The sequence below is a fragment of the Megascapheus bottae genome, chromosome 6 (assembly GCF_031878675.1).
Source record: "Megascapheus bottae isolate mThoBot1 chromosome 6, mThoBot2.hap1, whole genome shotgun sequence".
Classification (NCBI taxonomy): domain Eukaryota; kingdom Metazoa; phylum Chordata; class Mammalia; order Rodentia; family Geomyidae; genus Megascapheus; species Megascapheus bottae.
Window position 1 is genome coordinate 17,805,999 of NC_143514.1, and position 15,739 is coordinate 17,821,737.

Consider the following 15,739-nt stretch of genomic DNA (forward strand, 5'->3'; position numbering starts at 1 on the left):
TGGTAATGCATATAGTCCAGCTATTAAGTGGGTAAGGAAGGAGGATCCACTTTCAGGCTAGCTGGAACTATTGTGTTTTGTTTTGTTTTGGTTTGGTTTGAGCATTTGTTTGTCTTTACAAAAAGAAAAGGCAAGCAGGGGTATGTTTATACAGGCCTTTGTGTAGCTTCTAAAATAGTTTGGATTTTCTTCTCTTATAAACAATGGAGATCTACTCTCAGCCTTTAAATAAATCTCATTAGAAATTTATCAGATGAACAGTTTCGAAGATCATTCTGAAGTTCCATTTGGAGTGATTCACAAGGTAAGGCAAGGAAATACTTTTAATCTTAGGGTTATAAGGAAAAAGCAAAAACAGTGGCATTTTTGTGTCTTTTGTTGTTGTTGTTGTTGTTAAATGGGCCTTTACTACTATTTAGCTCCTGGCAAGATAAGCAAGTTTTTCCCAAATAGAAATAAGATTGAAGAGGAAAGAAAAGGATTGGGAGTACGCAGTAGCTCATGCTGTAATTCCAGATTTTCAAGAGGAAGAGAGTGGAAAATCACAATTCCAGGCCAAGCCAAGCAAAAGTGTCACATCTACCTGAAAAAAAATCAAGTCATAGAGAATAAAACCCTAAATTCAATAACTAATACTGCCCCCCCCAAAAAAGAGAAAAATGAGGCTAGTTTTTTTTTCATATATGAGTCTGAACTGATCATGATATCTAAATAGCTCATCATACACAAATTTGAAAAATCCTAGAGTAAGCAAAGGTTTATTTTCCTCAAGGCAAGACTTCACAGTATCTTTATGACCTTGTAATCATAGATGAAGTATTTGCTCAAATTATTATCTATATTATATATTATATATTATATATGTGTATATTATCTATATTATATCTATTATCATATATTATATACATATATACATATTTTAACTCCAACCTTCCTATTATCACTTCTTAGACTAATGGGTTTCCTTGGAAAATTATTATTTAGGAAAGGCTGTTTTCAACTGCATAAGATTAAAGAGTTTTCTGTACCATCACAAGACATAAAATAGGACCTTCCATAGCTCAAGTGCACAATAAGATGTGAGATATGTGGGGTATCAGTACTCTTCAAGCTCAGAAGCCTTGGTTTGGAAGATACAAGACATAGAAAGAAGGAGAAAATATGGGAAAGCATTGAAGTACTCTAAGAAAATGAGATAGATGCAAAAGGTTGCAGTGGTCAACTCTCTAAAAGCCAAGGAGAGGAAAAGAGCTCATGAGAGAAGAACTGTGTTGATGGACAAGCACACACACACTAGGAAAGAGGTGGGTGGTGGGGGGGGGAGGGTGATGGGTACCAAGACATGTGAAAGGGTATCAATGTATGTGAATTAATGCACCTTCTATCTGGCAAATATCATGTAACCCTTTTATTAATTACAATAAAAAAAATAAAAAAAGAAAGAGTAAAATACTATTTCATCCTCTGCTTAAATAGTCACAAAAATAGACAGAAGGGCATTTCTTTGTCCAAGGAGAAATCACTGCAACTCCAGCACTCTTCCTCCATTATGTAAACATACACAGGCATTCCTGATGGATTGGAGGGGGAAGGGAGGGACTGAATTCAAGAAGGACTTCTCACATTTTCTGGGGCTACAGGTTGATTGGCAGGCAAAGTCCAAGACCTCCTTGAAGGAAGGAGACTATTATAGATCATACTTGTTGCTCTAAGACAGAAAGTTATGGGCTATGGAGTATAACTAAAGGAAGAGGCCCCCAGGCTTTCTGGAGGGAGGCCTACAAGGAGCTCCTGAGCAGAATTCACTGTGAAGCATGGAAATGCGGCCTTGCTAGGCTCAGAGGGTAGAGGGAAACTGGTTTGGGTACCATGACGCTGAGCAGGGCCAAGGACACACAGCATCAGACAACTAGAGCCGTCCCAGGAGCCAGGCAGGTTCAATGTTCAACAGCACCGCTCTGCAGACAAGCAATTAGCTCCACTCCTTGTGGGGCTCCACAGAAACACCAACTCATGCCCTAGAGACTGCAAAATCTTCCAGGGACTGCAAAACTTGGTGAGGTCTGAAATACTTCAAAAGAGAAATCTAAAATTCCTCTGAAGGGTGGGAACCCACTTATTTATAGTAACAACTTTAAAAAAAAATTTTAAATGAAAAAAGAGAATACAAACAACTATTTGTAGGTATTTCTTTGTCAAGCTTGTCATCCTAGTTAATAATAACTACATCTCCTCAGTGGTCAGTGAGCATTTGAACAATGCGATCTTTCAAGCCCTGCACGGTGAGGATGACCCCAACCCCCCCTCCCCTCTCCCAGAGTACCTGTGCACAGAAAAATCTGCAAGATCTTAGTTAGAAAGCATTTCTTTCTTGGGGATGTGTCAGTATTGGGTGTTGTCCCATAGCTTTTCCACTTAAAGCCCTAGCTCCACTTCTGGCTTTATGGTGATTAGCGATAACAAGTCTTAAGGACTTTTATCCGTGGTCTTCAGACCTTATCCTCCTGAGTGGCTAGAATTACAGATATGAGTCCACCTGTACCTGGCTGGAAACCATTTCTTATGATTGGAAAAGGTAACCAGAATTTCAGGATGATAAACCATGGATCAGAATGCAAGTGGAAGCACCCGTGACTAGGAGTGGGGAATACTGATGTGAGGGTGAGCTATTTACATAGTAACAAAAATGCTGGAGGCCTATTGGGCAGAAAAGCACAGGCCAAGCAGGAAGGGTCCTTGCACTCTTAGATAGACGGGTTTAGGAAGGTGTATGTAATAGGCTGAGAAGAGTGAAAACATACAAACTGTAGTGTACAGCCTGAGCAAATGTTCTCAGAAGGCGTGTTGTGAGACATTGTAAGGGCAGAAATTTGAACTCACAATGTAAATTAGACAGCTTGATAACAGTGTGGCTCAAGGGGGAGGGAATTATTGCTGTAGAAACAGCTGGAAATTTCTATTATACAAGTCCTTTCTACATCAAGTTAACCATGTACCCTCATTTTTATCAGCAAGCTCAAATTTTATCTACAAATCACAGTCATTTAAGTTACTAAACAACTAACCCATCTTTCCCCCTCAGCCTACCCTGCTGCAGCTGCTGATTTGGTTCATATCCCCAAAAGATAAAACTCTTACCTAAGGTGCTAGAGGATCACATCTGTAATCCTAACAACTCGGGAAGCTGAGGTCTGAGCATCAAGACTGGAAGGAAAGCCGGGCAGGCAAATCTGAGAGACTTTTATCTTCAATTAATTATCAAAAAGCCAAGCAGTAAAATACCAGCCTTGTGCAAAAAAAGCTAAGGAAGCCTGCCCATGCCCTGAGTCCATATCCGAGTGCTGATTGAAAAAGAAAGAAAAAATAAGGAGGAAAAACAGGGGGAGGAAAGGGGGTAAGCTATAAACCCAGTTGTGATGTTATAAGCTAAAAAAAAGGGGGGGGCGGTAAGCTAAGCCAGCAGTGATACTCACTAGACACTATGTTAGAAATGAAAGATACAACTTGCGGGGGGGGGGGGGGGGGGGGGGGGGGGGGGGGGGCAGGGGAGAAAGGAAAAAACTAGGAGAAAATGAGAGAAGGGATGACACTGTCCAAAAAATGTATTCAACACTGACTTATGTAACTGTAACCTTTCTGTTTATCACCTTTACAATAAAAAAGTACAAAATAGGGAATAGGCAATTAAAAGTAGCCTAAGCAAAGACAAATTTAATAAAAAGAAAAAGAACCACTTGATGAGCTTAATGGCATCAAAGGGCTTAACTGAAAATTATGCTGCAAATCTCCCAACTGTAATCTCAATGAAGAGAAAAAAATATAATCATATGTGTGTTGTGTCATTGTGTCTTAATAATCTGATTGAGAATCAAAGCAAGTTTGAAAGAAGTACCAATTTAAGGCTCTTTGATCTTACCTCTTCCACACACCCACGTGCAGAGCTCTGAATGATGTGAATCTACCCAAACTTCTGGTTCCAGATTAGATTTAAGTTCATTCATCACTCATTGAATACTAAAAATTCATTTCAGCAGAAATGAGCTCAGTTTCCAAAACCATCTTCCATGGTAAGAATGACTGTCTATGGCTTTACCATTCTGATTATATGTGAACTTCTCTAATCTTAGAAAAATTTCTAAGGATCCAAAGGGCTCAATGATGTGTTATAAGGTTTTCTGACTTCCTTGACTATGTTTTATTTTTTACCTCAATGGATACCTCTAATCTTTATTCATCTCCAGGTAAAAGAGTTAGAAGGCTTTTTAAAGCAGTTATTTTCAAACCATTCTGTATAGCTCACATGTCAGATATAGCTGCAAGTTTTCAGTGTACAGGCACTCATGCTCATTTTCTTCATCTCTGTAAAACAGGGACAGATGCAGAATAGTTGCCTAATACCTCAAAGCCATTTTTTCAAGCCTGAATACCTATGATACTCCTCGGATAACATCTCACGTCTCTTCACCATTATATGATTAAAGACTAACAAATGGTCTCCACCACATTGCATAGGATTTAAGATTAAAGATACAACATATCTCCATACCTAAAATTATTGAACTAACAAAACATGATGAACCTCTTACATTTATCTCACTCTTGGTTCACAGAACTAAGGGAAAAACTGGCTCAAAGAAGATAAAAAGCGGAATGCACTGGCTCATGAGAAAATCCAGACATGCACTCAGCTTTGGGCACAGTCTCAAGAGACACAGGTCCTCTTCAGCTCTATTCTCTCTGAACCGGTGCCACTTTGAAACTAAATGTGGCACTCAGCTTAGCTCTACTTCCACCCACCTCCAAATCAGAGGGAGAAAAAATCATCCCCCACTCCCTAAAATGTCTCAGCACATCACATTAGTGTCAAGTGAGCAATTCCCACATTACAGAGCCATCACCATAGCAAAGAAATAGGAGATGAGGCCATTCAAACTACCTGACTAGGAAAGAGGGATTCAAGGCCACAGGAATGATGATTTCACTGAATAAAAAAAGACTATTTACAATATTATGAAAGATCCAATAAAGTCAGTAACATGAAGCACTCTGAAAACCTCAAAACACTATAATAATGCTTAGTGCTGTTTTTATCATCACTTTATTCCTAGACAAAAAACAGATGCTGAATATTCATTAATTCTAAACTCACAATTTGCATAAGGCACATGTGCATAGATAGTATTTATTTTAAATGGACCAAAGTTTTTTAAAATTAAATTCTAAGGAAGGGAGGGAAATAAAATATGTCACAATTCTATTTTATATTCACAATAATAGATTTCATACTCTATTCAAATTCTTTTTTTTTTTGGCCAGTCCTAGGACTTGAACTCAGGGTATAAGCATTATCGTTGGGCTTTTCTCAAGCCAGTGCTCTACCACTTGTGCTACAGAACCACTTCTGGCTTTTTCTGTGTATGTGGTACCAAGGAATTGAACCCAGGGCTTCATGTATGCTAGGCACTCTACCACTAGTCCATGCTCCCAGCCCTGTATTCACATTATTTTCTATTGAAAAATATCTCGAACTGCATAAACATCCTAGTTCTATCACTCCCAAAGTAGAATCTATAAAATGGGGTTAATAATTACCAGTCATTCAGTAGGAAATATAAGAATATTGTGCTGACAGAAGCAAAGCACCTCAGATGATGCTGTACATATTTTAGCTCTGTAAATATCTTCATTACATTATAATGGTGGAGAATCAGTAATTTCTGGGTTTACACCACTTGTTCCAACCCCTTATTAAGAGATTTGGGGTGCAGATTTTCTCATTGCTGTATGGAGTTATCAACAGCATCAACCTCATATGGTTGTTATTAGGATTTAAAGAGTAATATAGAGATACAGAAGAGATCTACACATGTAAGTGTTCATTAGTTGATGGTACTAGCAGTTTTACTTTGAGTACTTATATAATAGTTACTTAGAGACCGCTCTTGCTAAAAGCTGCTGTCTCCTCACTTGGGCCCACAATTTAACTGAGAAATTTCTAAGGAAATGGAAAGACTTAGAAAAAATCATATTAAGTGAAGCAAAGCCTTTTTATTTATGCTGCTTCCAGGTTTCCCTCATTTGTCATAATCAGTAGAAACCTTGGGCTCTACTAGCAGAGATTTGCAATAGAGCCAAACCTTGATATATAAGGCCATGTAGTATGAAGCTAATTGAAAGGACCTCCAGGATATTGAAACAAAAGCCATATAATGAATGATTGTTGTCCTTAATGTACTATGTTATTTCTTATCTCTTTTGCTATCCCTTGGTTATCTCATATTGTTACAGTATCTCACTTTGTTATCTGATATATTGGATATATTTGTATTTGGTTATTTGAAATTGGATAGGGAAGGGGGGAAAACCAAGGTTGGGGGGGTGGGGAAGAGGGTAATGGAGACCAAGACATGTGAAAGGGTATCAATGTATGTGAATTAATGCACCTTCTATCTGGCAAATATCATGTAACCCTTTTATTAATTACAATAAAAAAAGAACATCAAAAAAATAAAATAAAAAGGCTTTGCACCCCTGTCACCATTCTACCTTGAAATCAAAAAGTGACAGGACTTCTGGATAAATTCTGACAAGAGACAATACTACCACTCAAACCACCATGACTTTCTCATCATGACCAAACCCCATTTGACCAATCTGGAAATGGTGAGCAACTAAACCACAAATGTGACCATCTCCAACCACCACACCACACCTGTAGACAGGAATGTTTAATAACTGTATACTTCTGGTCCCCTGGCCTAATTCTTTCCCTGTCAAACCTAAACCTCATGTCTGTATCCCAAAGATGGGCTGAATGCTTACAGTACCTTTTCCTGTGATGTCCTCATCATGTTATATAATAAATCTCCTTTCTCCACACTTGATCATTGTTTCTCCTTTCTTAGGCATACTGGGGCAAGTAGACAAGCCTTACATGTTGGAACCCTGACAACTAGATTTGTGATTATATAGTTAATAGTAGTTGTACAAAAATAGTAGTTGTAGCACCTCAAATTGCTTAACTTTTACTTGTTTTCTTTAGCTCAGTGACAGTTCTGAGGTGACAGATGCATCAGTTATGCCAGAAGTAAACCTATGGGTGACTTTAACACAGCAAGTGCAAGTTCACATTGTAAGTCACAATATTGGGTTTAATGTTGTTTGATTTATCTCTGCCAAATCACTGTAAGTGCCCAGAAATAAGTTTATCTCTAAAAGGTATGCATACCTTTACATTCAATTTTTTGGAATCTTGGCTTTCATACAAAGTATCTGTTATTGAATCAAGTTAACAGGCCATGCTATCCTACCAGAATAAAGCCATGCATATTTTTTGGTTGTTTCTATAATTTCCCAACCTCTAATGCCACCATCTCGTGTATACTTAACTTAAAAGTGAATTGGTTCTCAACGATCTTTAAAAGCTCTTTTTTATTTCCCTAAATCATTTTCATTTTTCATTTCCCCAAAGAAGAAGGTGAAAAGCAAAGATTTTTTTTGAAGGGCTAAGGAAAGGATACAGAAGAATAAACAGCCAGACTCAGTGGCTCACGCCTACAATCCTAGCTACTCTAGAGGCTGAGTTTTGAGGATCAAGGTTCAAAGCCAGCCCAGGCACAAAATGATCTGAGACTCTTACCTCTAATTAACCTCTAGAAAATGGGAAGTGAGGCTTGGCTCAAGGGTAGGGTGGTAGCCTTGAGCTGAAGAGCTCAGGGACAGTGCCCAGGCTGAGTTCAAGCCCCATGACTCATCAAAAACAAAACAAAAAAAGAATAAATGCAAACATGTTTCTCAGCGCCAATACCTTTGATCAATGTCCAACTTATCTGGGTTTTTACCTGATTACTCTTTGTCTTTATGGCCATATTTATTTCATGGCTATAAGCAAATGTGCTTTCCATTCCCTTGCTAAGGGCCTGGCTTTAAGTTTCTTGTACCAATCAACATTTCATTTGGGACCACAGACATTTAAATCACAGGTTGTCAGAGGTAAAAATAAATCTTAGAAACCATGCTGCTACAGAAAGGTGAGGGATCCCTCAAAAATCATGAAAATGAACAGTAGTCAAAACCCATAGAAATAAAGAACCCAAGCCTCAGTCTCCCACAGAGAAAAGCTTCCCCAAATTTGTGATATTTCAAAATCAAGTCTCTCATATTTTGGTCTAACTTGGTTGGGGTTGTGTATGTGCCAGTAATGGAACTTGAACCCAGAACCTAGATGCAGTCTTTTAGCTTTTATGATCATTATTGAAGCTCTACCACTTCAGTTGTACCACCACTTCCAGTGGGGTTTTTTTTGGTGTGGCTAATTGGAGATAAGTCCTGATCTTCAAATCTCAGCCTCTTGAATAGCTAGGATTCCAGGCTGAAGCCACACGGACAGTCTGGCTGTTTTGGTCTAACTTGGTGTTATCTCATTGCCAAGCAAACTAATCTGCAACTTGACTTTTATTTTGTAACCAAATTATTACATCTTAGCAATAACAAATGAAGTGTTACTCTCAGACAGACTTTTGATAAGATACTAGCACTTGAATTAAAAACTGAAGGCAAGGAGGAGAAATTTCTCAATTTCATTTTATTTATGCATGCATGTATGAATGTATGCATGCATGTATGTATGTACTTTACAGTGGTGAGGAATGAACCAGGCACTTGAGCATGGTAGGCAGGCATCTGAGCCCTGATTTTTTTTCCTTTTATGTATTTATATTCAATAATAAAATCACCTGAGTAGGAATTAAGCAATTTTACCTCAAAGCTACTTTTGTAAGAGGCTTAAGTTTATGGCAAATCTCTTTATAATAAGAAAAAAATGTTACCTTAGAAAGGATGCTTTCTAAGTGTGCTGTGACTCAAGTGGTTGAGCACTAGTCTTGAGCTAAAGAGCTCTGGACAGTGTCCAGGCCCAGAGTTCAAGCTCCACAACAACAATAAAAAGAATACATTTAAAAAATTTCTTTTGCCTAGCATGAATTTATTAAAAATATATTTAATATTAGAAGTACTTCTACATAAAAACCATCACTAAAGTCTAACCAATAAGTACTGAAATCCAAGATATAGGAAGTACTAAATTTCTGACTAGAGTCATAGTGAGATGTGAGTGTGAGTGTGTGTGTGTGTGTGTGTGTGTGTGTGTGTGTGTGTAGCATAGGCCAGGTCCTGGGTTCTATCTCCAGCACTACAAAGCATTTAAAAAATGGAAGTACAAAAAATTTAACATTTACAATAAAAACAAAACATGCTGGTACCTTCCCAAAGTCACGAACATCAAACAGGTCAAACGCCTCAAAGAGTTCACTCTTCTTCATTCCAAATGTCTCACAACAGGCTGTAAGAAATGTCCGGATGTTCTTCAAACAGAGAAACTGAGGAATTGAAAAGAGCTATTAGTGTATGCTGACTTTTTCTGAATTCTACCCAACTGCTGCCATACTCCGCATGTAAAATGAGGAGGAAGGAAGCACTAAGCTCTCTCTGGGTTGCTCTACAGTCAATTACTCAATAGCACTGACAACACCACCCCCGGGGCTCTCAGCACAGATGACACTGCAGTGACCAGCAAGCACAATTTCTACCCTCAGGATGCCTGCATTCTAAAACCACAGTCTTAGAACAAATGCAGCAGCACACTTGAAAAGCAAGTATTTTTACTGATACTGTCCCATGGTACCAGAAGGAGGGATGAGGAGGGGGAGAGGGAAGAAGCAGATGAACCAGCATGATTAGAGGCAATCTCAGGGACAACTGGGCAATGGCGCTGGGATTTGGAGTTGAGAAGGGAGCAGGACAAGCAGGTTGCAGGACAGGTACACTAGCCCTGAGACAGAGTCTGAAAGAGCCAGGGTGAGGTAAGCACAGACTGGAAGGAGGTCAGCTAAGAAGGAAGTGGGGTCAGGTGATGACGGGCCTTGTTGGGTACAACAGCTGTGACAGAGGGATATGAGAAGTCACTGGAGGTTTGGGTTACAGGAAAGAACATGAGCTAAGATTTTAAAGGGGTCTTTGGGGACTGCTATGATGTATACAGACTGACAGACTAGATAGGTAAACCAGTAGAAAGCTACTGAGATAGCAAGCAAGAGCTGTTTGCATTCTGATGGAATAACTTGAGCCACAGTTCTACTTCTGGATTTCTGTGGTTAGTAGGAGTCTTACCAGCTTTCTGCCTATGCTGTTTTGGAACCACAGTCCTTAGATCTCAGATTCCTGAGTAAGTAGGATTACTTCATGGGCCACAGGCATGTGGCCTGACTTTTGGATTTTAAGTTGTTTTTTTCTTAATATATTTTTATTATAATTAATAGAAGGGTTACATTATATTGGCCAGATAGAAGGCGCATTACTTCACAAACATTGCTACCCTTTCTCAAGTTTTTGTCCCCATTTCCCTCCCCCCCAACCCCCCTCTCATCTTGTTTTCCCCCATCCCTATCATATTTCAAATAAACAAATAAACATACATATAATACATCGGATAACAAGGTAAGATGCTGTAACAATATGAGATAACCAAGGGACAACAAAAGAGATGAGAAATAACATAGTACATTAAGAACAACAATCACTCATTATATGGCTCTTGTTGCTATATCCTGGAGGTCCTTTCATTTAGCCTCATCCTATTTGGCCTTATGTATCTAGGTTTTGCTCTATTATAAACCTCTGATAGGAGAGTTCAAGGTTTCTACTGATTATGACACATGAGGGAAACCATTGAGCCTATGTTCCTTTGAATCTGGCTTACTTCACTTAACATGATTTTTCTATGTCTTTCCATTTCCTTACAAATGGGGCAATGTCATTCTTTCTGACAGAATTCCATTGTGTATAAATACCACATCTTGTTGATCCAATCATCTACTGAGGGACATCTGGGTTGGTTCCATATCTTAGCTATGGTAAATAGTGCTGCAATGAACATCGTTGTACTAGTGGATTTAGTTTGTCCTTATTTCTGGGCAAGTGGATAAATGCCAAGTAGTGGAATTGCTGGGTCATAGGGGAGCTGTATGTTTAATCTTTTGAGGAACCGCCATACTGCTTTCCATAGTGGTTGAACGAGTTTACACTCCCACCAATAGTGTAGTAGCAATTTGGGTTTTAAGTTGTAAGTAGCATCTGGGTCAACTCTCCCTACTACTTCCCTCTCCCCCATCCCTCCACATTGAGTTGGCATGGAGGAGTTGGCCAGACACCCTATATCCTTGAACACCTAATTCTCTCCCTTTGCTGTACTCCAGGACCTTATTGGGCCACTATGTCTTCCTCCTCCATGAGTAACTTTCCATTATCAAATTACTCCATCAAAATGGAAACAGCCCTTGCTTACTATCTCAGTAGCTTGAACCCTTGTGCACAAAAGCTCAGGGACAGTACCCATGTCCAGAATTCAAGCTCTAGGACTGGCAAAAAGAAAATGTCAGGATTCACTTTTCACAGCTAAGATTTTTAGATATACATAGACACGCATACACATACACACACACACACACACACACACACACACACGCACGCACATATACATCCTGAAAATAATTAATGCTTTACCTACCTACCATGGCACATATTTTAAAGAGAACATTGTTTATATATATGCATATGCATACATATATACATATACATATATAAACACATACACAGGTATATACACATATATATCTTATATGTGTGTATATATATGTTAAAACTTTACATTTACATATGTACACATATATATAAGTTTATATACTTTAGTATATATCAATCATACCAAAATAATTTTTTTTGGCCAGTCCTGGGCTTGGGCTCAGGGCCTGAGAGCTGTCCTTGGACTTTCTCAAGGCCAGAGCTCTACCACTTGAGCATCAGCACCACTTCCAGCTTTTTTCTATGTATGTGGTATCGAGGAGTTGAAGCCAGGTCTTCATGCATGCTAGGCAAGCACTCTACCACTAGGCCAAACTCCCGGCCCCACCAAAATAATTTTTAAAAACTTAGTTTCAGAAAGTAGCCAACATCTTTGCTTTTATTTATTTGCTATTTTGAAACTCTGGGAATGGGTCCTATCTCTTAGCTTTATCAAAGCTAGTGCTCTACCACTTGACCCATACAGTCACTTCCAGCTTTTTGGTAGTTAGGTGGAGCTAAAAGCCACTATCTTTCCTATGATCCTCAGATCTCAGCCATCTGAGTAGCTAGAATTATAACCTTGAGCCAATAGCACCTGGCTTTCTTTTTTTTTTTAAATTTAAAAGCACTATCATTTTTTTGTTTTGTCTTTGTTATTTCATTTAGAGAAAACACATCGGATTTCCACTGTATTTAAAGCATTCAGATTTAATTGTTTTAGACTTATTTTAGGCAAGAGTCTTATCCTTTACAGGAACCACTGTGAGAGGCTTAAATATTTCAGGAGGGGCTAAACCACCAGGGAAGATCTGATCCTAAGCCTTTTGGAACAGAAAGCCTGCAGCCAATCAGCGCACACAGTTCCTGCTTTTGCTTTAAAAAATTCATAAAAGACCTTTACAACACAGAATCCCTCTGCATGTTACTCTTCCCCACATAGAATTGCTTATTTACAGATTAAAAGCCTTGCATTCTGGCAAGACAGGCAATAATTACTGTCAGGGGTGGGGGGATTATGCAACTGCTCACTTACAATATTTCTTTTACATAATTAAGTGCCGGACTCATAATTCACCAAGGAAGAAAGGCATAATGTCAAGCATCAGCTTGTCAAGATTTCTTACCAAACCCCCGTTTTCCTCATGTGTAGAGAAAACTTCGCTGGGCTTCTAAGAAGCACTTTAATATCTAATTCAGAAGAAAACCAAAACACAAATAGTGTTACTGAAAATAAAACAGGACATAATAGTCATTGAAGGCACAGGCAAGAAAGATTAAAAACAGGCTTTCCCACTTATTTCTAGAATCAGTGTAAACCCAAATTGCCCCCTTAACTAGCTCAATTCTACTTAAAAAAAAAATTCAGCAAATATTTACTTGTACTTGAGAAAAGTCACTGGTTTGCTGGCAATCCCCAAACCTGTTTTCCCCTGTTAAAGGTATGTTTTTAGTCAACACCTTGGGGAAGTGCAATGTTTCAGATGCTGGAATACTACAATGCACTAAGACTGGGCTCTGTTTCAAACTTCTCTATTGGGTTTATCAGGGGGTTTTTAACATGCTCCAGAATTCAGCTAATAACAAGCACTAGGTACACACTTCTCTGGACGTGCACCCAGTGGTCAGCCATATGTGCAAGCAGAAACCCAGATGAGGGATGGAGCCTGCTACAATGTCATTAGGGAAACCCCAAACACAGCTGAGCCTGTGGGCCAGCTCAGCTGGCCTGCCAGGGCAACTCTTTTGTTCTGCAAATACCTCCCTTTGTTAAAAAAAAAATTCAATCTAAAAGTTGAAAGAACAATATGATAAGCACTCTTTCTTATTCATGCAGCATTTCTAGCAGCATTATACATGCTTCTGCATGTTCCTTCTTTAAATTTTTGTGTTTTTGACAGCACTGAGGATAAAACCAGGGCTGTAGTTACCATGGGGCTACCTTCCCATACTTTTCCTGAGCCTGATGACTTTACAGGCTATTATTCTTTTCTTAGTATTGCCTCCAAACTGAAGTCCAGAGTCAACAGAAACCATCAGCAAAAAAATATTTCGTACTGTAAACTACATGTTCTATCCCAACAGAAGACAAAAAGTGTTAAGGTAATCCCACTACCCACCTAATTATAAACTAAATCTCTTGATTAACAAGGTCCCTGTTTATCCCCTCCCCCATTGTATAGGCACAAGTGTTCCTTTGTGCCCATAAACACCCAGAGGGTAAAAATACATTATCATATTCCAAATCATTTCCCACAGTGGGTCTTGCATCTATTGATCATCCTTGGTTTACTCCATCTGGGACTATAAAATGAGTATTTCTTTCAATTTTGTAATTATTTTCATAGTCTTTTGTGTGAATAAAAAGGGCTTCCCCCCTTTAGTTTCTCCTTTTTTTTTTTGGTTTGTAATAAATTTTTGCTATCTTTTTTCTGTCTGATCTTCATATTGTCCAGAATTTGCCTTTCAAGCTAGTTCTTTTGTAACAACTTCATTCCTCCTTGTATTCTGGCTTTATTATGTTCCAAACAACTGATTGTCCTACTCTAATTCTGGACTCAGAGTTTCTCCAGGCAGATCAGCTTCATTTGTCAATAGTAAATCATTTCGGAACCAAAGCATAAGCGCTGGGCTGGGCTACAACTCGAGGGCAGGAGAAAAGGACATTAAATGAAACAATGTGCCTATCTTTTGCTTAGGCCATCTATCGATTGCCATAGCAACAGCTAATACAAACTGGACTGGCCTAATGGGATCTTTCAGAAAACTCTACACACCTCTCTCTTTGTAGAATGCCTAATAAGCAACTGTTTATCTCTAAGTTTAGAAGAAAGGATGCTTGAGGTTCCTAAAGATGATAAACAGGAGATTGGATGGCTAAGAGATATTGGTGTCTCCTATAACTTTATTTCAGTATTAGTTTCCTCCTTCCCTTCCCCTCCCCCCATATATTCATTCTTTGAGATTGGAAGAAATGTGATAGTCCTTTGTATAATATGAAGCAATTTAAAACAAAAACACTTTGTTCTGAGAAACGGTTCATTAAGTACCAAGGTAAGCTCATCTCATCATTGTTCAATTATGTCTTACTACGAGCAAAAACTACACAACTGTAGCTGTAGTTAATAAGCTGTAGCTTATTAACAAGAGATAACCTTAGGATTTCTCAGAATTTAAAATTTTAGGAACTTGAATTAAATAATTTAGGATTTTCAAATTATTGTGTGTATAAAGAGCATGATAAAAATCCTAGCTACTCAGGAGGCTGAAATCTGAGGATCAAGGTTCAAAGCCATCTGGGGCACAAAAGGACCTGAGACTGTTATCTCCAATTAACCTCTAAAAAATGAGAAGTGGGGCTTGGCTCAAGGGTAGGTTGGTATCCTTAAGCTGAAGGGCTCAGGGACAACACCTAGGTCCAGGGATAGGGTGGTAGCCTTGAGCTGAAGAGCTCAGGGACAGCACCCCGGCCAAGTCTAAGCCACATGACCCACAAAAAAAAGGGGGAGCATGATAAAGAGCTAATAAGGTTAGGAAGTGTTAATAGTTACTCATATACTTGCAAGATATTAGTGAGGGCCTATGTGTGCTTGGCATCATAAAACAGACCTCTAACTACGTCTGATTTATTGGTATGTTGAACAATGGTTAGCTTAATGAAAGTACCAAGAATTTTAAAACGCAAACATGGGCTGAGTGTTGGTGGGTCACCCCTGTAATTCTAGCTATTCGAGAGTCTGAGATCTGAGGATCACAATTTGAAGCTATCTGGGACAGGAAAATCTGTGACTCATCTTGCACTCCCCTACCACTTGAGCCATGCCTCTACTTCTAGCTCTCTGTTGGTTAATTGAAGCTAAGAAGTTCTTGAATTTACTTGCCCAGTCTGGCTTTGAACCCTCAGGTCTCAGTAATGTAGTAGGTAGGATGCCAGCTGTGAGTCACAGGCCCTGGCTACATCCATTAATACTTTCCATCTATGGAAAAGTCCAGGGATGAGCTGTAAATACACAACATGTGGCAATAACAAAGCCACCAGTTTTCTGCTTCCCCCACACCCCCCCCTCCAGGCCCAATCTCTCCATCCTCCAGAAAGACATTCATAGGTCACTTATTCAGAGTC

The 15,739-nt window shown here is 39.0% G+C and overlaps 1 protein-coding gene across 2 annotated transcripts in view; it reads right to left on the bottom strand.

Annotated features, from left to right (window-relative positions):
• Vav3 (vav guanine nucleotide exchange factor 3) overlaps nt 1-15,739 on the bottom strand; it is a 337,639-nt gene that overhangs the window by 250,748 nt on the left and 71,152 nt on the right. For both annotated transcript variants that reach the window (XM_090334297.1, XM_090334298.1), the window contains exon 2: nt 9,261-9,377. In XM_090334297.1, the coding sequence (XP_090190423.1) occupies nt 9,261-9,377 (117 nt within the window). The remainder of the gene's footprint in view (nt 1-9,260; nt 9,378-15,739) is intronic.